The 21,399-nt window shown below is 46.9% G+C and overlaps 2 protein-coding genes across 6 annotated transcripts in view; one reads left to right on the forward strand and one right to left on the reverse strand.

Moving 5' to 3' along the window:
• Positions 1 to 13,475, forward strand: part of Wdr19 (WD repeat domain 19) — a 64,313-nt gene extending 50,838 nt beyond the window's left edge. Inside the window, exons 29-37 of one of the 3 annotated variants that reach the window (XM_057771019.1) lie at positions 1,442 to 1,519; positions 2,581 to 2,677; positions 3,842 to 3,966; positions 6,456 to 6,537; positions 7,415 to 7,565; positions 9,861 to 9,984; positions 10,535 to 10,611; positions 10,888 to 11,012; positions 12,286 to 13,475. In XM_057771019.1, coding sequence (XP_057627002.1) covers positions 1,442 to 1,519; positions 2,581 to 2,677; positions 3,842 to 3,966; positions 6,456 to 6,537; positions 7,415 to 7,565; positions 9,861 to 9,984; positions 10,535 to 10,611; positions 10,888 to 10,999 — 846 coding nt within the window. In that variant the 3' untranslated portion in view covers positions 11,000 to 11,012; positions 12,286 to 13,475. Of the gene's footprint in view, positions 1 to 1,441; positions 1,520 to 2,539; positions 2,678 to 3,841; positions 3,967 to 6,455; positions 6,538 to 7,414; positions 7,566 to 9,860; positions 9,985 to 10,534; positions 10,612 to 10,887; positions 11,013 to 12,281 lie in introns of those variants that run through there. The other 2 variants (XM_057771018.1, XM_057771020.1) reach the window with 2 other exon arrangements.
• Positions 13,476 to 14,418: 943 nt separating this feature from the next.
• Rfc1 (replication factor C subunit 1) overlaps positions 14,419 to 21,399 on the reverse strand; it is a 67,888-nt gene continuing 60,907 nt past the window's right edge. For all 3 annotated transcript variants that reach the window (XM_057771022.1, XM_057771023.1, XM_057771021.1), the window contains exons 22-25: positions 20,362 to 20,507; positions 17,808 to 18,021; positions 16,405 to 16,596; positions 14,419 to 14,960 (exon numbers count right to left, since the gene is read on the reverse strand). In XM_057771022.1, coding sequence (XP_057627005.1) covers positions 14,877 to 14,960; positions 16,405 to 16,596; positions 17,808 to 18,021; positions 20,362 to 20,507 — 636 coding nt within the window. In that variant the 3' untranslated portion in view covers positions 14,419 to 14,876. The remainder of the gene's footprint in view (positions 14,961 to 16,404; positions 16,597 to 17,807; positions 18,022 to 20,361; positions 20,508 to 21,399) is intronic.

Consider the following 21,399-nt stretch of genomic DNA (forward strand, 5'->3'; position numbering starts at 1 on the left):
CTTCACATTAGAATACACTGTCAGAATTAGCAAAAGAAGATCCTGTGGGTCGCCCTTTGGGTAAAACTTGCCCATCATAGCAAATGTTGCTACAGCGCTCCCTGTCCTGGAGTGTGCACAGGTGGCCTAGGCATCTCCCATAAACCCACGCCTGTGTAGCCCTCACACCGAGTGTTAGAGCTTGCCAGGAAGTTCCCGCATTCTGAAGCCGAAGTGTTCCCAAATTGGAAACTCGCTGGGCATCATGCTGACGCTTGAAAAGTTTCTTTTCTCAAGGTTCAGGGAGGAGGTGGCTCCGTGGGTAAGAGCCCTTGCTGTGAAGGCCAAGGACCCGAGTTCAGATCCTCAGCACCCACATAAATGCCAAGCATAGTCATATGCACCCGTAGTGCCTGCACTGGAGGTGAGGGTAAGACAGGTAGATGCCAGGAGCTTGCCAGGCAGCCAGCCTGGCTGAAACGGCAGCTTTGGGCTCAGTGAGAGCCCCTGTCTCAAAAACATAAGGTGAGACCAATAGAAGAAGAAACCCGACATCTTCCATTGGCCTCTGCCCACAGGATGCACTACACACACACACACACACACACACACACACACCAAAGTTTGAGTTCAGATTCTCAGATTAGGATGCTCAGCCTGCGTAAGACCCAGCACATATGCTCAAAATATAGAGCTGTTTGAAAAGGATAGTAGTCGCCAATCTTAAGAGAGGTTTTGGTGGCAGTATTGGTGATCCTGGGTGGTTTAAGATTTATTTTTTATTTTACGTGTATGCATGTTTTGCCTGCATGTGTGTCTATGTCCCACATCTGTGAAGTGCCTGTAGAGCCAGGAGAGAGCATTTGATCCTCTGAGACTGGAGTTCCAGGTGCCTGTGAGCTGTCACGTGGGTGCTGGGAACAGAACCTGGCAGCCAGTGTTCTTGACCACTGAGCCATCCCTCCAGCCCCTGGGGTGTGTGTGTGTGTGATTTATTTATGTGTATATGGGGGAAGGAACCAATAGTCAGAAAATGTTGGATCCCCTGAAGCTAGAATTATAAGACAGTTATAAGCTATTTGATATGGGTGCTGGGAATTCAACTATGGTCCTCTGGAAGAACAGCAAATGCTCTTAACTGCTGAGCCATCTCTCCAGCCCCTTAATGTTTTTATAAACCTCCAAGAAGTACATTCTCTGTATACAGAAGAAAAGCTCATATTTTGATACAAGCAGCTAAGACAAACTACAGCTTCTAAGGATGAGATTTTACTGCAGAAGACTACAAACCACTGCTAAAGACTCCAGGCTAAATCGTATTTTAGGTCATTTACATGGATGAGCTTAGGTGCCCCTTTCCATTTCCTTAGCAGAAAGTGGTTTCCTTTTCTACCGGCCCTCATATCCTATCCCTGCTAAGTTTAAGATGCAGAATTTATGAGGTTTCTCTCTTGTGAACCAGGTGGGCCAGGCCAAAGACGAACTGCTGACCAATCAACTGATAGACCATCTGATGGGGGAGAGTGACGGCATGCCAAAGGTACAGGAGGCTCTTCACTGCTGGGTGTTCACGCCCCAGCCTGGCCCCGTCTGGTCCTCTTTTTTACCTGTCATGACTTTGCAGACCTGCAGAAGTGTCACCCTGGAAGCAGCCATCCCCACACTCTAGAGGATGCCATGAATGTGCCCTTTAGAACTGACCAGGAACCTGTGCAATAGCCGCACCCCCTGATGTAGCCATCACCCCACCCACAGTTTTTCTAAACCGTCACAGATTCGTTTATTCTAGGCACTGAGAAAGCAATCATTGAAACTGTTGACTTAACAATGGGCCCTAAAAATTGGAGTGTTTTAGTCATATTTTTAATTTTAGAAATAATCTAAACGTAAGTATAAATCATGATAAGGTCAGTGGCTAAGAGCATATGTCAGAATCCATGGCCCCTGCGGGTTACTATAGACATCTGTCTGCGCTGTCCTGGTGAGGACAGATGTGATACCTTAGGAAGTGTCCGGAGCCCTTTGTGCCCCTTTGCCTCCATGTTCAGAGCCATCTGCTATGACAGACTCTGGCCACTAGAGTGGGGAGACATTAGCCCCCTCCCAGTAGGCTATCACCCTTATCATATAGATAAAGCCACTGAGACCCAGAGGGACTCCGGTGACTTGCCAAAAGACACGGTCCCTTGTTTACTGTCTCACATCCCTACCATTATGTCCGCTAATTTTAATAACCTGGAAACCAGCCCCCGTTTGGACTTGGGTGGGAATGACTAAGGGGAATTACAGAGAAGACTTGCATCAGTGTTAAGATGCCCTTCCCACCCAGGAGAGGCTGTGTGGGGCAGGGTAGACTGCATCCGGTGACACTGTCCCAGGCTCACCCTGCCCCTCTCCTTTCACCATACTGTCCACAGCATGAGGACACCGAAGGTTTAGCTGTTTCCTAACCACTTAGTTCAGCACGCTAAGATGAGCAAACTGGCTTTTAAAAACGTCGCTCCTGTTACTGGGAGCCGAGTGTGGACTGAAAGGCACAGTTAAAGTCCTTCTCCCCCAGGGTGTGGACTGAAAGGCACAGTTAAAGTCCTTCTCCCCCAGGACGCCAAGTACCTGTTCCGCTTGTACATGGCGCTGAAGCAATACCGCGAAGCCGCCCGGACCGCCATCATCATCGCCAGAGAAGAGCAGTCTGCAGGTACGTACCTAACACCAACTGGCTTCTGTGGTCCTGGGACCAAGCCAGGGCCCTGCCCATGCAGGGACAGTGCTTTACCGCCAAGCTGCTTCTCCAGCACCAGGTCCCTCATCTTTCCTTTCTACCCAAACAGGTAATGGGATAAAGCCCAGGAAAGAGTAGCTAACTTCTAGCCTAGGCTTGCTCTGACCCCAAAGGATCAGATTTTTTTTTTCTTCTTGGATTCAGAGAAGGAAAAATCATTCCCTGCCTGAAGGGATGTGGGTAGCTATGCTGAGGCCTTCTCTTGCTGGGCAGTTTCTTCTTTTTGTAACCATATCCTGGGAGCTCAGGGGCTACTGAGAACTGGGCCACAGTTCTGCCCTTGGGGATCAGGGATTAGATTAGAAGGAAGAGAAAGAAATTGAATTCAGAGTTGCTATTCAAGATTACAAGTGCTAGACTAGAAAGAAAAATATGATCAGAAAGGACCAGGGTCCCCTAAAGATACAGGAAGGTTCTGCACTGGGGAGATGGAGGGTGGAGATGAGGATGATGGAAGGATCAGGACCCCTAAGGGTACAGGAAGGGTCTGCACTGGGGAGATGGAGGATGGGGTGAGGATGATGGAAGGAGATTGGGGTGAAGGAGAAAGAGACGAGAACAGTGCTCTGGGCAAGACCAAGGGCTGGGAAGGTGACAGGCTAGCTCCAACAGGGCTTTGAGCCTCTGCTAAGGAATTTTCATTTGATCTCACTGCATTTGGGAGGGGTCTTGTTTGGTGGTACTGGGGATAGCACCTCACACATACTAGATATCATGCCAGTGAGCTGTGGGTTTTGCAGCCTCAGGGTGTTGGGCTTGAGGGTGAAACTTGAGGTTTTAGAAACCCTGAAAGGAAGACTGATTGGTTCAGGGCCACAGAATAGTGTGGGGACTCTAACCATGGGCCTGAGGAGGAGGCTGAACTTGAAGGATTTGAACTCGGTGCACTGTGGGGGTGACCTCTAAGGCACCACCGTTTTCCCTAGAATGACTCACTGGCTGTTATTACCATCAACAAAGGCAGAAAAGGCTGTTGCACTGCCATATGGTTGAAGGCGGTTAGTAGCATGACTAACAGCCCGACTTGTGAGGTGAGGGTCTCAGGTCTTCTGTAATAACACCTTCTGCTCCTTTTCCAAGGGAACTACCGGAATGCGCATGATGTTCTCTTCAGTATGTACGCAGAACTGAAGTCACAGAAGATCAAAATCCCCTCTGAGATGGCCACCAACCTCATGATCCTGCACAGTTACATACTCGTGAAGGTGAGGCTGGGCGGAGTGGTGTGGGATCTAAACGGCCAGGAGGCCTGCTCATGCAGTGGGGCTTCCTTCCGGCGCTCCGACTTTAGAACCATTCCCTGCATCTCTATATTCTCAAGTAGCAAAGCCGCACAGGCCAACTCCAGTATGGGGCCATTGTACACCAAAGGGCAAGAAGTAAGCAGGTACAATAGATCATAAAAGGAGCCTGGAGACAGCGGTGGCTTCCTCCTGGGGAATCATGTGAGGCAGGGTTCAGAATACTAAAGCCCATTCAGGGGAGGAAAGAGATGGGTGCAGACTTTGCCGTGTGTGTTTCTCCAGGTTTGGTTTTTGTTTTTAACTCAGGATCTCCCTACATAGGCTGGCCTATTTCTAGTTGTGATGTGAGCCTTTCTGTTTGGTTGCTTTTGTTTTTCTATTTTTTATGTATGTATAGATTGAGATTGAGCCCAGGGCCTTACACATAATAGACAAACACTATACCTCTGAGCTGTATCCCATCCCAGTATACTGGGCTTTGTTTGCTTGTTCTGTTATTGTTTTAAAACAGAGTCATGCTGTTCTTCTTGGCTGGCTGGAACTTACCACGTAAAACAGACTGGTTCTGAATTGTGGCAATCTTCCTGTCTCTGCCTCCTGTTACCAGTGCCAGGATTATAGCATGCACCTCCATGCCTGGCTTCTGTTTTAAGATTTTTATTATTTTTAATGTGTGTGAGTGCACAAGTGTAGTGCCCACAGAAATCACCAGCATCAGATCCCACTGGGGCAGGAGTTATGGTCCACCCCACTGGTACTGGGAACTAAATCAAGTCACTGAGCCCTCTCTCCACCCCTCCATATGTATATTATACACTTAGGTCTTTGTAAAGATGCAAACAGGCTTCAATTAACAAATTTTCCCAAAATGTCAGTGCTATCCGAGTCTCTAAGTTAGTTGTCTGTCCAGTACAGGGAGCTTATTCAACCTTGATGGCCCCTCACAAAGTTAAAAGGATTTGAATCCTAACTATCAGCTCCACAGAACTTTCTAGTGGCGAGACTGTTAGTGTTTGTGCTGACCTATGCTATGGTGGCCTCATGTGGCTGTGGAAGCACTTGGCAGGGAGCAAGCAGGCACAGCAGGCAGAGTGAACTTTTAACTTTATATAGTTTAATTGTTAGACTTGAGTAGCCACGGTAGACTCACAGGCCTGAAACACTTATTATAAAGAGCAGGCATTTAGACCCCCAACATTCAGCCCTGGGAGTGTACTTCCCTTGGGGGACATCCAGGGGACCAAAGGCTGGAGAGGCAGAGGGTTTATCCCCAGCTTCAGACATGAGAGATAAGTTCAGTGGCTCAGGAATAAGTGCATAGCCAGCAAAACGGAGAAAAGTTCAAAAAAGGAGATGGGAAATGGAGCTGAGCAAGCAGAGCTGGCCCCCAGCTCCCCTGGCCACCTCTCCACGCTGAGCCAACCTTGCACCCCCTCCATGGTGGAGCACCCTCGTGTCTTCCCCTTTGTGCCAGTTTCTCACAAAGCAGCAAGCACTTCCTAAAATTTGTGACTGTGGCTATCAAAACTGCTTAACCTTTGAGAGGGCCACAGTGGGTTGCACTTTGAATCATAGCACTTGGGAGGCCCAGGAAGGTGGAACTCTTTGAATCCCAGGACATAGTGAGTTCTAGGACAACCAAAGTTACATAGACACCCTGTCTCAAAACAAAACAGGGTGGGCAGTGGCGGTGCACACCTTTAGTCCCAGCACTCAGGAGGCAAAGGTGAGCAGATCTCTTGAGTTTGAGGCCAGTCTGGTCTACAGAGTCATTTCCAGGACAGTCAGGACTACACAGAGAAACCCTAAGTTGAAAAACAAAACAAAAAAGACCAAAAAACATCGAATTATGTCAAGACTGAAGAAACTGATGCTTAATTTTGTCACAGTATCCTTATGGCTTTGGGGCTGGGCCTCTGCCTACTGCAGCTTCGTCCTGCCTTCAGCCCCCCTTGCTTCCCAGACCCCATCCAGATTTGCCGGACTTCAGTCCCTTCCCACCGCAGGCTGAACTCACTTCGTTCACAGCTCCTCTCTTCCTCCTAGACCTCGGCTCACTTAGTGCTCAGCTTTCACTACAACTTAGACAACTTGTTAGCCCACAGAGACTGGTAAAAGATGGACCAGGGATTTACTTTGGGTCCCAAGGCAGAATACAATACTGAGCATTGCTATGGTGCCAGATGCCAGCTGTTATAGGACATAGCCAGGGTACGGGAACCAGCTGTTGAAGGACATAGCCAGGGTACAGGAACCAGCTGCTGAAGGAGGACATAGCCATGGAGTCTGGTGCCAGCTGTTGAAGAGAAAGTAGAACAGCAAAGTCTGGTGGCAAGGCTTGGGAATCTCAGCTCAATCATGTCTGGGCCACAGGCAATGAATTGTTTGGGGAAAGAAAGCACAGATTGGAGCTAATATAAGGCTGCAAGAATGAACGTCATTTATTTCAGATTCATGTTAAGAGCGGAGATCATATGAAGGGGGCACGCATGCTCATTCGAGTGGCCAACAACATCAGCAAGTTCCCGTCCCGTAAGTCCTGTCCTAAGGGAGCTCTGCGCACACTTGGGGCTCAGCGCTGAGGCGTGCACTCCCCAACCAGGCGTGCTCAGAGCTCCCTGTGTTGTCAGGTCATTTATCTCCACAGCAATCCAGAAAGTGGCAGGCTGGGGTCCCAGAAACCCTGCAAGGCTCAGCCCACAGTAGTGCAGACACTAAGGTCTATTACAACAAAGGGAAAAGGGCGGCGGAGAGCAAGATGACCGGGAAACCAAGTGCGGACACACACTTTTGAGAGTCCCCTCTGCGCATGCACGACACGGAACCCGAGTCATACCATCGCCAGGTCTGCAGCGTGTGTGCCAGGAGCACGTCAGATTCCACCCAGGGTTCTCACTGGCAGTTTGTCACACGGGACCATCCTGCCTGGCAGGTCAAAGGGAAGTGACATGTGCCCAAGATCACATTGTGTAACACTGTCATCTGCTACTTTCAAGCCTGGCTTCCAGGAAAGGTCCTTTTTCTCCCAGACCTGTTTTTAGAACATTCTTAAATGAACTGCCTTCTTCACACAGTGTGACAGGTGTCAGCAAACTTGCTGTAGAGAGCCAGATGTTAGACATCTTAAGCCACTTGGTCTGTCACTTGTCAGTCACCCCGTGGTGTGACTGGGGCTGAGCTCTGATGGGGCTTTAACTTCTGGACACAGAAATCTGAACCTCATATGGCTTTAACACGTCACACAAAATATTACTGTTATTTCTTTCAACCAGTTCCTGGGCCGTACAAAAGTCAGAGGGCCAGACTCACCACCCTGTCCTCTTTGGGTTTGTTTTTGAGATGTGGCTTATGTGGCCCAGACTAACAGTGCACTCAGCTGTCTCCTTTCTGCTCCCTGCGTGTCCTGCAGACATCGTGCCTATCCTGACATCGACTGTGATTGAGTGTCACAGGGCGGGCCTGAAGAACTCTGCTTTTAGCTTTGCGGCTATGCTGATGAGGCCTGAATACCGCAACAAAATTGATGCCAAGTACAAAAAGAAAATTGAAGCGATGGTCAGGTGGGCAGAGCACCCATTTCTACTGTCCAAACACATCTTTGGGGTACTTTTCAGATGGGACTTCTAATATACATAGGCTCCGTAGATAAAGTGGGTAGGGGTAGGGGCAGAGGTCATAGCTGACATTTACTGTCAACCTGAATTTAGCGTCACCTAGGAGACACACCTTTGGGTATGTGTACAGGGTGCATTCCCGCCCTGAATGCAGGCTGGACCCCAAGCCAGATAAAAGGAAGAGTGGGTGTGCTGAGCATCCCTCTCTGCGCTCCAGCCGCCGCCCACTCCTCCATGATAGGCCCTGTGAACTAGGAGCCGAAGTAACTGCTGCCTCCCCTCAGCTGACTCCTGCTAGGCATTTTGTCACTAGAGGGGTAACTAATAATAGGGGATAAAAGCGACAGGAGCCCCACTGATGTCTGAAGTTAGAACTTATGGGAACCATACACAAGGCATCATCAACCAGGGATGGTGCCACTGTGTACTGATGCCATTTTCCCAGGGCCACCCAGAGCATACGGGGCTCCTCTTCCCTCAAGGTTGCGAGACAGCTGCCACATCTACACATTACATCTCCATTCAAGGCAGGAAGAGAGAATTAAGGAGTCCATGGGTCTTTGCCTTTATGTCCAGGGCTACTTCACTCTGATTTCGAACATGGCCACAGAGAGCCGCCCTGTGAAGCATTCTGTCAAGTATGAACAATGCTGTTTTGGCAAGAGGAAAATGGCTTTTACATAGACAGCATTGTCTGCCGTAGAGAGGAACAAAAGCATAGACATTCTCAGCGTGGAAACTCCACATTGGCACAGAGCACTGCCAGCAGAGCCTCCAGATGCAAGCACTGTGATGAAGGCAGGCCTGGCTTCAGAGAGCAGGGGGAGGCTTGCTTTCCTAGAAGACTGCTGTCCCTGTTCCACAGACCCTGCATGGCTGTGGGGAAGTGGGGAACATGTGGCAGAATGTGTCTCCTCGTGGAACACAATCAGTAAGCAGAGAGAGGGACAGACAAGGGGCCAGGGCATGACATTCTTCAAAGATATGCTCCCTGCCCGTGCCCCACAAATTACTTCTTTCCGCAGTTCCAAATCCCCAGTCATTCAGAGCCTACATGATCAACACTTCCCAAAGGGCCTCTCTGAACACTATTGGCAGTGGGGCACACCTTCAGTACACAGCCCATTGTGGGGACACTATCTCCTAGACAGAAGTAGAACACCACTGGGAATCTACAAAAGGAAAAATCAGTTGTATCTCTGTACTACTTAATCAGGGAAGTGACAGTATAATTAGGGGACCCTTGACGCAGCCAGACAAGTAATGGTAATGGCAAGCAGACGAGTGCTGTCCTAGTGAGGGTTACTATTGCTATGATCAAACATCATGACCAAAAAGCAAGGGAGAGAGGGCTTGTTGGGCTTATACTTCCGTAAATGATCAATATAGTCAGGAACTCAAACAGGGCAGGAACCTGGAGGCGGCAGCCAGAGGCCAAGGAGGCACGCTGCTTACTGGCTTGCTCCCTATGGCTTGCTCAGCCTGCTTCCTTACAGGACTCAGGACGCCCAGAGGCGGCCCCACCCATCAGTCACTAATTAAGAAAATACCGTACATGTTTGTCTACAGCCCGATCTTATGAAAGCATTTTCTCAATTGGGGTTCACTCCGCTCCAGTGACTCTAGTTTGTGTCAAGTTGACTGACATAAACCTGCCAGCACAAATGCTAATCCTGACAGGAAATGCCCCATGGCAGAGCTTTGAGGCTGGTCAACCTAAGTGGCTTCAACCAAGTCAGTCTGACCCAGGGAACCTTCCAGTGTATAGGGTAACATGACCGCAAGATGGACGGATGGCCCAGTGCCGACCCTGGAGAGACTTGTTCTCTTCCCCACACAGCAGGAGCGGCCTGTAGCTATGTGCTCCAAAACGGCAGCTGCTAGTCACCAGTGGCTTAACTTTTAAAGCAGAATAAGCTTTAAGACCTAGTCCTTTGAACTACAAAGTTAGGACAGCCCACTGGCCAGGAAATGTCTGTTAAAACAGCTGGGTGGTCTTGAATTACACAGAGGGGAAATCCCACAGTGGCCACTGATGTACCACAATGAGGAGACAGTGCCACCAGTGCGGTGCTCGTGAATGCCAGCTGGACCTGGCCAGGCCAAGTCTGCTCCATCCTCCCAGGAGCTGGGAAGTCTCTGAGCTCGCAAATAAGTTCTTTCCAGATAACGCCTTTCTCTGCTCACCGCGGTGCAGGGAATCAAGTGGTGTTTGTAAATGACACGTGATGCTTTCTCCAGGAGACCAGACACGTCCGAGACAGAAGAGGTCACCACCCCATGTCCGTTCTGTCAGTTTCTTCTCCCAGAATGTGAGCTGCTTTGTCCCGGCTGCAAAAACAACATTCCCTACTGCATTGCAACAGTAAGTGTCTTTGTAATCATAATGTCCCTTTCCAGTTGAATATTTGATACGCCAGTGTTTCTTCACCTTTGACTCATCTTTCAGAAAACGTTTAGCATGAAGTTGCAGGCAGCTGAGGCAGCTGAGGTGAGCGCACAGGAATCCAGGAGTTAGGCAGCAGCTCAGCAGGCTGAGGTGTGCTCTCACATGCTTTTTCTGCCACCTAGTGGCTTCGTGACACAGTGCAGTCTGCTTCTTGTAGGCTTGCCTGTGCTTTGTTTGTCCTCAGGTCAGCTGCACTGGTGAGAGCACCCCCCCCCAAAAAAAGACCTACTTATCAGAAAACTAAAATGTCAAATTTGTTCATCCTATGACTACCATAAGCTATAATTTGAAAGAAGATAAATTCACATACTGGAATAAGAGGCGGTCTAGTTCCTCTGTAAGCACGAGTCTAAGTGGAGCCCAGCTGCAGCCCTTCGGCCGCATCCTTCTAGACAGCTGAAGTAGCAATAGTGTCCTAAGTCAGAGCCGTGTTTCGGAGAGGATGGATCACTCTTAACGTTTCCAGGGCCGGCACATGCTGAAAGACGACTGGACGATGTGCCCACACTGCGGCTTCCCTGCGCTGTACTCTGAATTCAAGATGTAAGTGTGCCCTTTCCCGTCACATAAATGAGTCCAGAAACAGGCCTTTTCTGGATTCTTCCACTCCTTCCCTTTGAGGGCTCCTCTGTGTTCTTGGACGAACCTTGTGACCTCTGAGAGCATTCTCCCCCAAGGGATCTTCCCTGACACAAGTCCTTATCCTGCCTCAGTGGGCGGAGGCATTAAGAGGTGTAGGCAGAAGTGGCTGATTTTTCCATGAGCTTAACCCAAAGATAGACAAATAACTTAACTCTGCATTTATCTCCTCCCAAACAGCTTACTAAACAGTGAAAGCACATGTCCCATGTGTTCAGAAAGATTAAACTCTAGTCAACTGAAAAAGATTTCAGACTGCACGCAGTACCTACGGACAGAGACGGAACAGTGAGCCGCAGGCCCAGGTAAGGCCCTACTGCACACTCTCCTCCTGGGCCGCAAAGCCCAGGGTCCACAGCTTAATCCTTCATGCTGGCAATGGCTCAACTGTCTTAACAGACTTATTTAAATGTTAAAGTGATAGTAATATGGCTTCCCAAGTGGCTAAATAATTTAGCCAAGCATCATGAATTCTAACTAGACTGATTTACCAAACTGAGCTTCTTTTTAATAGCCCCTTAAAGCTAGAGCTTTAAAGCCAGCTTTCTTTAAATGGGAGCTTTTTAGTTGACTATTTGCAGTACAAAGTTTGACTTCCAGAGATGTTGAAATCCCAGGGTTTTTTTTTCCTAAGTCTCGCTTTGGCCACACAAAGTTGCAGGTAGTCCTTCTACCTCATTCTGGTGACAAGGATTTTTGTTCACATGGGATTAAAGGCTTGCAACACCATCCCTCACTTTATTAGGATTTCTTTTAAGAAAGATCTCTAATTAGTTTCTTAGTTTTCTGAATGTTGAATTTTGTCAATGAATCATGTGATGACAAAGGTTTCTCCCTTTATTCCATTTAGTGGGTTATATTGATAAAATAAAATCAACTTTTATTCAGGGGATAAACTCACCTCATCACAACATGGTTTCTAGCCATCCCTTGGCTCAAGGACTTGACCCTCAAGTGCAGATACAGGGCCCTGAATCTAACCCAGCAGATTCTTTGGAAAGATGACATCCTCCAGCTGTGCTGCTGGTTGCTTATACCTTTGAGCAGTTATTACATTTTGTCTCAAATTTACACCTGCATCTGTGTGTCTCTACCACTTCTAAAAGTGGAGCCTTGTTAATAAAGTTCCAGGCTCTCTCCCGATACTGTCTTTGCATCAAGATAGGTGGTAGATTACAGAAGCCTGAACTGTGCTCTCAGAGCTCCTTGAAGCTATGTCTTCAGTGAGTCAGGATGACGCACTGCTGTGGCGTCTCCTCTTACAGTAAGGACTGAAGCTATTGCTCCCCGGCTTCCTTCAGAAAAGGAACCTTTGTCCAATTTCAGAAGAAAACATGTGTTCTACAGCCTGCCATGTTCACATCCCTGGCAGTAAGGAGGCTTTATTACTGCTCCTCCTGCTTGACAGCAGTGTCTCCACAGTGTGCCGTGCAGCTCAATACTGTAGGTCCATAGGACTGGACGTCTGCAGGACTGATGCTCCAGGCTCCAGAAATGAGTAGGAAGTCCAGCTTTCTTATGAGCAGGACAGCATTGAGACCTCCCTAAAGGCATCTATTTGTTCCCTTTCTTAGATAGCTCCTGAGTAGACGGCAGCTCCCTCAGGAGGCAGTGTCTACCCCGGCAGACTTGAAGAGTGGTCCCCCTGGATACAGTGACACGACCTGCTGCTTGCTGAACTCTGTGTGTGTCCTCCTCAAAGTCCCACACGGTGTGTGCTCTGTACCATTAGTAGTATACTGTAAATATCCAGTTTTCTAATGACTTTTTTAAGTATCTTCTTTAAAATTAAACTGTTGACTAGATATTTGTAATATTTTCCTGGATTTGGATATAGAGAAAGTGATGGAGGAGGTGGTTTGGAGCCCTTATAGAGTCTGTCCCTTAAACCAAAACACCAAAGACAATTCATCTGTACAAAATGCATAAAACTAGTGTCTGTCTGTCCATTCCGGTGCACGCTATGGATTCCTACTGCAAAATTAAATCATCTGGTTTCCCCTGGAAACATTATTTGTTATGTTCCCAGAGCACACGGCACTCGTAGGAAGTCTGTGCTTACCCACACCTTCAGCATGACCTGTGCGTAGCCAGTGTCACCAGTCTCAACAGCCAGCAGACATGTGAGTCGCCCGAACCAGGTGATTCACGTACAACAGCCAGCAACTGAGCATCATCAATAGCTTCTCTGGCATCCGAGCATCCCACCTTCACACCTCCGGCTTTATCTGTCTTCTTGGGGCTCATCAGAGGCTGTGACTTCACTAAGCAGCACAACATAATGAGACAGTCACCAGTACCAAGCTTCTTGATACCTCCCCACACCACTGAGGTCACCTGGCATCTGTGTATTCTGGGATTTACAGGCCTCAGCTTTCCCTTGTGAGGACACCCATCCTAAAAATTCAGGGGGATACCCATCCTAGTGTGGACAAGTCATTCTAACTCTAAGAAGTCAACAGATAATGCTATTGCAGTTCTGCCGAAATCTCTCAAAAGGAACTAGAGGGACTTGTCTGAGACACAGCATCAATGGCCATGACTTGGTACTCTACACAGAATGTGCCGAGAACCTGAGCAGCGTGGGGCACCACAGGCCACTTCAGGAGCTACAAGGAGATTCGATCCCATCACAGACATTTAGGTCCACACAAATACCAAGGCATTCACACCTACCTTCTTTAATCTGCACCCTTTACGGCGTGCTTAGGAGGGCTTCAAAGAGGAATCCAATAGACCACCATTGCTATCGTCCTGTATTAAACAACATACAGTCTCTAACTCTAAAAAAAATTATTTTTATAGCTTGTCCACAACATTCATAATTTAAATTATAACTATATTAAATAAGCAAAGACCATTTTTTGTTCTGAAAGCAAGCAGAATGCTGGGCCTTTCCTGGAATGTATATCCAACTGAGAGAGGCATGGTTTGCATGTCCAAAGGAACAGAAATGGAAGAATGCGCACGAGTGCCCCCCTGGGTGAGGAAACTATTGCTGCAGCAGCTAAGTTTCAACAGAGAAGAGAGGGCAGGACGCAGAGGCTCAGGCTTAAATGCAGTGTTTATTTCCATACTGAACCGATCTCCGGGAAACATACCTTTTACCCTGGTTAATATACCTGCAATGTCTCCAGGACTTGTCTCCTCTCCCAACAAGGCCATGAGTCCTCAAAGGCAGAGCATGGTCCTCATATTCTTTCTGGCATAGAGGCAGCATAGACCTCTGAGCACTTAACTGATTTAAAAAGTTAAACACCCAAAGGCCAGGTTACATCCATGGCCCTAGGGTCCTTCAACAAGCACAGTTCTAGATCTAGCCTGAAATTCCAGTAGGGATACGAGCCCTCACAGGACAGCATCTCCCAGTCAGAATGAACCTGTGAAGCTGACCCATCCTCGACTACTGGCCTCACCCTGAAGGCTGACTGCAGGAGGACAGGAATGTGTGGCAGTCCAGTGTCTGCATACCCGAGAGGCCTCTCAGCGACTACCTACAGCAGCAACGTGGTTAGTGCAGAGGGATGCTGTGATTTGATTCACAGGGTTATGCCAAATATTTTAATCTAATCAAATTAATAAGGAAAGTAATATACTAACATAATATTTTTCTGTACAAGATGACAATCTTAAGAATATCCATGCAGTCCATGGACACTTGATTCCTGATGCCTACTTTGCCAGCTTGACAATGAACCAAGAATACTCAGCTCCAGGTGGTGGCTGCTTTGTATTAATTAAGGTTTATTTACAGAATTTCACCATAAAATAAGAACTATCGAGTTTTTAAAGAAATCAGCCCTGGTCCTTTAACAGCCATGAGGACAAACTGTTAGGCTACAAAAGATGCCTCAGTTCCTCTGCGCCCAGACTTAACTAAAATCTGACTCCGAAGCCTGTGTGCTCCTAGTTTTGATTCCACACAGTCACTCTGAATCCCAGCACTCTACTTGGGTTGCCAAGGACGGTGCAGGCTGAAGCGTCCTGTCCCCCTCTATAAGAGGAGCATGAGAGCTGGCTAGCTAGCCCGCCTAGCTGTACCGTCCTCTATGATGGGACCACCAGGCCACCCCACTGTGCTGGACATGGCTACTCTGGTAAAGGGCACGGCTTTCCAGCGGGAGTTGAGCAGGTAAGTGAAACATAGCTATTGGTACTGAACAATGGTTTCATTTCTTCCAACTTCTTCCTTTTCCTCTTTTGGACTCCTTATCTTTGTCTGGTTTTGAAGACTTTGAAGATCCTGTCTTTTTCTGTTGGAGAGACACACAAAACAGTTAATATGTTGATGAGTATATATAAAATGACAGCAAAGTCTTTATCTACAACTTAATTAGAAAAGCAAGGTCACAGATATCTACTGCTGCCCGAGAAGCAACAAGCCAGCTCCTTACAGAGAAAACATCTAGACCTACTCAGATCTAGAACTAAGGTGTGCCCCGTGTAAGGCAGTTTCCTGGATTCAGAACACAGTGTTCATAGGAAAGCCAGAATACTCAAGAGGTGGCTTACAGATATGGCAATGTCTACATGACAAACTTCCCTTTTAATAACACAGAAGATCTAAGCACACTCTAAGCAGGGAGAGAAGAGGGAAACCAATCCAAACAAAGGACTCTATTCCTAGACGTGTGACGCAGGAGAAGAAAGCCGCGCACAGGTGAAAGGAGAGAAGGCTGCAGCCCGGTGGCTTGGCAGCTGCGAACAGTAAGCTGACTCCATGCCACATTCAGGTCTTTACTAGCAAAAGACAAAGTGTCAACTTCTGCTCTGAGAGACTTTACAGGCAATTCAATGGTGTAGGCAACACGAATAACCGAAGTGAACAACAGTTTGTTTAAAACATTTTTCTGTTCGTGCTATAAAAATGCACTGTGGTATGAAAGCGCATACCGGAGAAATACTTGCTGCACAAGCTTGAAGACCTAAGCTCAGATCAACACACACATAAAAGCAAGGTATGGCAGGTAGCACACTTCTCTAAGCTCAGTGCTAGGGAGAGGGGAAACACGCACACGTAGATCCTAGGACTCACTGGCTAGGCACCTAGCCAGAGCAGCAAGCTCCAGGTTCAGTGAAAGACCCTGTCTCAAAAACGAAGGAAGACAGAAACAGAAAAAGACGTTTAGAAAACCATATACATGCATACGTGTGTTCTTTAGTACACATGCATGACCATCAACACATGCATACGTGTGTTCTTTAGTACACATACATGACCATCAACACATGCATACGTGTGTTCTTTAGTACACATACATGACCATCACTATGATTGCCTACTTTCTTGCTATTTGGCTCCTACACTACTATAAGAAGTTCACTTTATAAAAATGAAACTGCCAGGCATGGTAGCACACACACTTGGGGAGCTGTGGGTGGCAGAAGCAAGGCAGGTGGATCTGAATTCAGGGCCAGCCTGGTCTACAAAGCGAGTTCAGGAGAGTCAGGGCTACACAGAGAAACCCTGTCTCGGAAAAAATAGATGATAGACAGATATTTAGAAAATAATGATAAATATGTGTATGTGTGTGTGTGTATAAATGAAACCTATCCCATCATCTTCGGTTACAATGAGCAAGACATACTTGCACTTTCAGCTTACCCTGCTACATGCAGAACCGGCCTTATTATTCCCATATCACACAGGAGCAAAGGTCATCTTTGAGGTGCTCCTGCCATAGCTGAACACACTACCTTGATCATGGCATCAGTCTCTATGGCATCCTGCTCCTTCTCATCAGACTGACTGTCATCTTCCTGTGACTCGTCATGGTACTCAGAATCCAGTGCTGGGCCTGTGCTGAGTCTCGATGTCTTTACTGCCTGAAGCGAATATGGGGTCAGGTGGACCTCCTTATTATAAGCTCTTGTGAAGGCTGCTTTCACCTAAAGAACAGAGGAAAGCGGTTACCCTGAGTGCTGGGCAATGCGTTAACATCAGTTAAGCTGAAGCTTTGAGAAGCCCAGAAAATCCCTTTAAACTATTTGCAAAATAGTTACATACATAATAGAACCGGAAGTGCATTCATTCTCCTCTAGAGCTGTGTGCTACTAGAGATAAAGAGTAAGCCTTGTGCACACTCGGCGACTCCACCATCACTCAGCTATGTCCCCCAGCGCATAGCATTTTTTATATTATTTATCTGAGAATTTTGAACCCACAGCTCAAAAAAAAAAATTAAGTAGTTAAGACGGGTATAGTAGCACACATCTTTAATTCTAGCACTCTGGAGACAGAGGCAGGAAGATCTCTGAGTTTGAGATCAACCTGGTCTTCAGAGCAAGTTCCTAGACAAGGGCTATACAGAGAAACCATGCCTCAAAAAACAAAACAAAAGAAGAATCAGTGGTTAATCTGTGATCAATAAATAAGTCAAAAAGAGCTCACTATAAGATTCAAGTTGGTCTTGACTACAAACCATGGAAACCGGCACACATGGCAGTAGCACATGCTTGTGATCCCAGCAACTTGAGGAGACAAAGGAAAGGGCTGCCTAGACTATATAAAACACAGTGAAGGTCAGTCTGGGCAACTTAATGAGACCACGTCTCAAAAAGTTCAAAAGGAGCTGGAGAGAGACCCCAGCAGTAAGAGTACATGTATGGTACATAGAACGTTCTAGGTTCAATCTCTAGTTCTGGGAAAAGAAAACCAGTCTGGGGAAGGAGAGGAGAAGGGAGCAGGGAGGGGAGGAGGAAAAGGGAGGGAAAAGAAGAAACAAAAGAAAGAGAAGGGAAAAGTTAGAGAAAAACTTGATAAAAATCCTCAGGCTGTAAATATACTCTACATCACCACCTCAAGTTTGCCCCTAAGCTCACCCCCGCCTATCAAGAACATATTGTTTTTGCACTTTACACCTGTTCTCTTATTATTCCCCTTGAGGTCAAGATAAAAACACAAACTGTAGCATCGAATCCTGCAATTCATCAAATCCTCTGACCACTATCCTAAAACACTGTCTCTGGAAAGCACAGGCCAGAAAGGCAGCAAGCGTTCAGGGAGGAACAATTGTCTAAAGCAACTATAATCCCCTTAAGCACTGCTAGGACAGCAAGGTCATTACCAGTAACCATGGACAGTGGGCGGTACATCTTACCTTAGGATCCAGCTTGGAAAAGGGACTGGGCTTGCCACCCCAGCTGCTAACTTCCATGATATTCTCAAAGTCTTCTCTCATTAAATAATATGTGTCCATAAGTGTGACAACATGCTGAACTCCTTCTACCCCTTGTGAGGTCAAGGGTCGCACAAGTGCATCTCTGATGTGGGACAGGTAATCCACGTTCACCGTTCTTTTGCTGGAGTAAGTTCTGAAACACAGGACAGAAGGACACACATCTTTATTTTTTAAATCATGTCAATAGCACCCCATTACCAACCCCCCACATTAGATCATCACTACCAGTCAACCAGAGTAATTATTTTACAGCATGTAAATTATTTCATAGGTCCTTTTAATGAACAGTATTTTGTCCTTAGGAAAACAACTCTTAGGGCGGTCAGATGCCATACAAGCCTGAGTTGGAGCCCAGGACCAACAAGTGGAGAGAGAACCAACTCTATCCTCTGATCGCCACAGGCACTCTCGCATGCAGATGTGCACACATAACCAACCAACCAGTAACCACTCTTTAACCACTACAGAATACTGCGTTCAAAATGAGTCAGTAAAATAAGACATTCATATGAGTCAATGGGCTGAAATACAAAAAGGTTTTAGCCAGATATGGTGTTGCAGACCTTTGATCACAGTGCTCTGGAAGAAGAGGCAGGGAGATCTCTCTGGTAGTTCAGGGCTATGCTGGTCTACATAGAAAGCTCCAGACCAGACAAGGTTACATAGTGAAAATATCCCTCTTTCTGTGTGTGTGTCTCTCTCTACACACACACACACGATTTTTAATTTCAATAAGCACTGTAACTTAACCAATAAACCAGAATTTATAAATTGGTTATGTATTTCTATGTATCCACTCTAAACTGCTGATCCAAGTCTAATAATAATAATGTTCAGCAGAACTCCCGCCGTTTAACAGGGGTGCTGGGACATCTAGCACTCCCCCACTGTGCTCAAAGGCAGTTTTCTCCTTTGCTCTGACTGGAAAGCAAATACGGTTCTACCATATTACTCAACACCCCAACAATTGTGTCTCTGTGCTTAGCCTTACCATAGCCATATCGATGCATCGTTCCCAGCCCCAAAATACCAAAGGCAACAGGAAACAGCAGTGAGAGAGCCTACACTTAGTGCCACTCCTGTAGGAGTGAGGGGACAACACTTTTTGGTCTGACTGTAATAGAGATTGTACATGAAGGCCTCCTTTGCACCTCCTCATGTCTATACTTGGAACTTTCCCATAAGGGCAGGGTTTTGCAGAGACTGCCTGAAAAGCTGGAAAGTGGTCTATGATCCAGGGCAAGCAGGGAAACCGGCTTTGGGCTGCTGAGAACTAGAGTGTTATCAAGAATTAACTTTTCTGGGCTGGTGTGGTGACACGAGTACTCCAGAGGCAGAGGCAGGCGGATCTCTGTGAGTTCAAAGCCAGCCTGGTCTACAGAGTGAGTTCCAACCCAGCCAGGGCTATACAGAGACCTTCTCTCAGAAAAACCAAAAAATAAAAATAAAAAAATAAGAAACTGACTTTTTTCTTTCCGAAATACTGGCATTGCCTTAAAAGTAAAACACTGAGCAAATGCCTCCATTCCACATTTTTACAACTGCGTCCAGCCTGGCAGTACCGTATCCAGGTGGCTTTAAGCTGGGAGACCTCGGCTGGGTGTGGAAGTGACATTGGTGATCCTAGCAAACCCAAAAGAGTCTGGTGGCTCCTCCATGTCCCATGCCACAGAACAGCACTTTCAAATCTCCCTGACTCTGACACAGCAGCCTCCATTTTATAAGGACCTGGAAATGGCACCGTGCCCACCCTGAGAACCCAGTAAGTTAGTGTTGTTTTAGTCACTCTGTGTTAGAGCAGCAAAGGAAACTAAGGGTGGAATAAGAGACTCCTGCCATGAGCTAGGAAGAGAGAACTTAGAACTGGGACATCACAGGACAGGAACTGCCCCAGCTTTCCCAGTGACCAGGGCAGGCCCAGAAATGGAAATAGGACTCTTCAGCAGGCTTCATGGTTATCAGCAGATCCTTCACATGGTAAAAACGCATCAACTGTTACAAACTGTGACAAACTCAAGCACTGTTGAACTTCTTTAAACTTTTCCAAGTATGTTTACTTCCATCACCAGAGTGGCTGCTCCTGTCATGTGCCAGTCTGTGTTCCCTATCCCAGATGACTAGGCCAGCTTTCTAGTAAAACAGGTTAAAACTATCGTTTCTTTATGAGTACTTCTGGTTCCATATTACCTATTCTGAAGAGCAAAGTTATTCCACTAATACAAACACACTTCCAGCACCAACAAACAACAGCAGACTTTTAAAAGATGTACATACTTTAAGAATGTTCTCAAATCATGACACATCTGCCATCTGGCTGTTTTTTTTTTTTTTTTTAACAGCAAAAGAACTCAGGCCAGACGGAAGGAACTTACCCAGATCATTTAGCTGATGAGCAATGAAATCCAGCCACCTTCAAGTGCATACCATCCCTACAGGGTAGCAGAGTGACAGGGATGGCGCTAATCCCGCTTACCTAAGACTCATGTGCAAGGCCAGGTCCTGAACAATCCGGTCATGTTTGCCCGTAGATGAATGCTTCCCCAGCCAGCTTGGGAAGCTGGGAAACTGAGTCATGTAGCCCCTCATCAACTCTCCAGGAAGAACACTGGCATAAATGGCCTGGGGGGGAGGAGATCAAACATACAGTCCAGAATTTAAATTGGTATAAAGTTATTTCTTTAGTGTCAGGGTCCGATGCCCCAACATAAACCATTTTTTCCTCTCTGGACTGGCGTGGAGGCGAGGGAATAATTGAGACAGTTCACAAAGCAATATTGGAAGGGAGTCTTAGGCTTTATTTATTTTTGAAGATCACCCGCATTAATTTTTTAAACATCTTTTATCCCCCAAGGTAAGCTAAGGTGGAAGTTTATTAACATTTTATTTTGGGGGTATTCTTTAGCAGCTCTCATCCTATTGTGAGGTATAAAAAGGGTGGAAAGTTAACCCAAATGCAGCATTTGAAGATAGGGGTCACTGCATAGTGACTTAGAGCAGAGAATCTTTTTTTTTTTTTGGTTTTTTTTCGAGACAGGGTTTCTCTGTAGCTTTGGAGCCTGTCCTGGAACTCCCTTTGTAGACCAGGCTGGCCTCGAACTGAGATCCGCCTGCCTCTGCCTCCCGAGTGCTGGGATTAAGAGCGTGCACCACCACCGCCCAGCTAGAGCAGAGAATCTTAAGTGAATGCTAGACACTCCATAAGAGAAAGAGACCAAGCACACCTAAACATACACATACACACATGCACACGTCCATCTCCTGCCATGTACCACTCAGCACTCTTTAAGCAAGGAGGCCATCACCAGACACAGGCTCCTCATCTCCCCACAACTGTGAGCGCAATAAACTGTTCTTTAAGTCTTACCTAGTTTGTGGGCAGGACATTATAGCAACCAAAACCAGACTAGCAGTCCATGGATGAAGTAATGGCCCGATGCCTAATTACAGCGCCCCTCCCTGTCCTAATTACGATATGGGAAGTTTCTCCCATAGAAAACAGAGTAGAGACTGG

Source organism: Chionomys nivalis, chromosome 6, assembly GCF_950005125.1.
Source record: "Chionomys nivalis chromosome 6, mChiNiv1.1, whole genome shotgun sequence".
Classification (NCBI taxonomy): Eukaryota; Metazoa; Chordata; class Mammalia; order Rodentia; family Cricetidae; genus Chionomys; species Chionomys nivalis.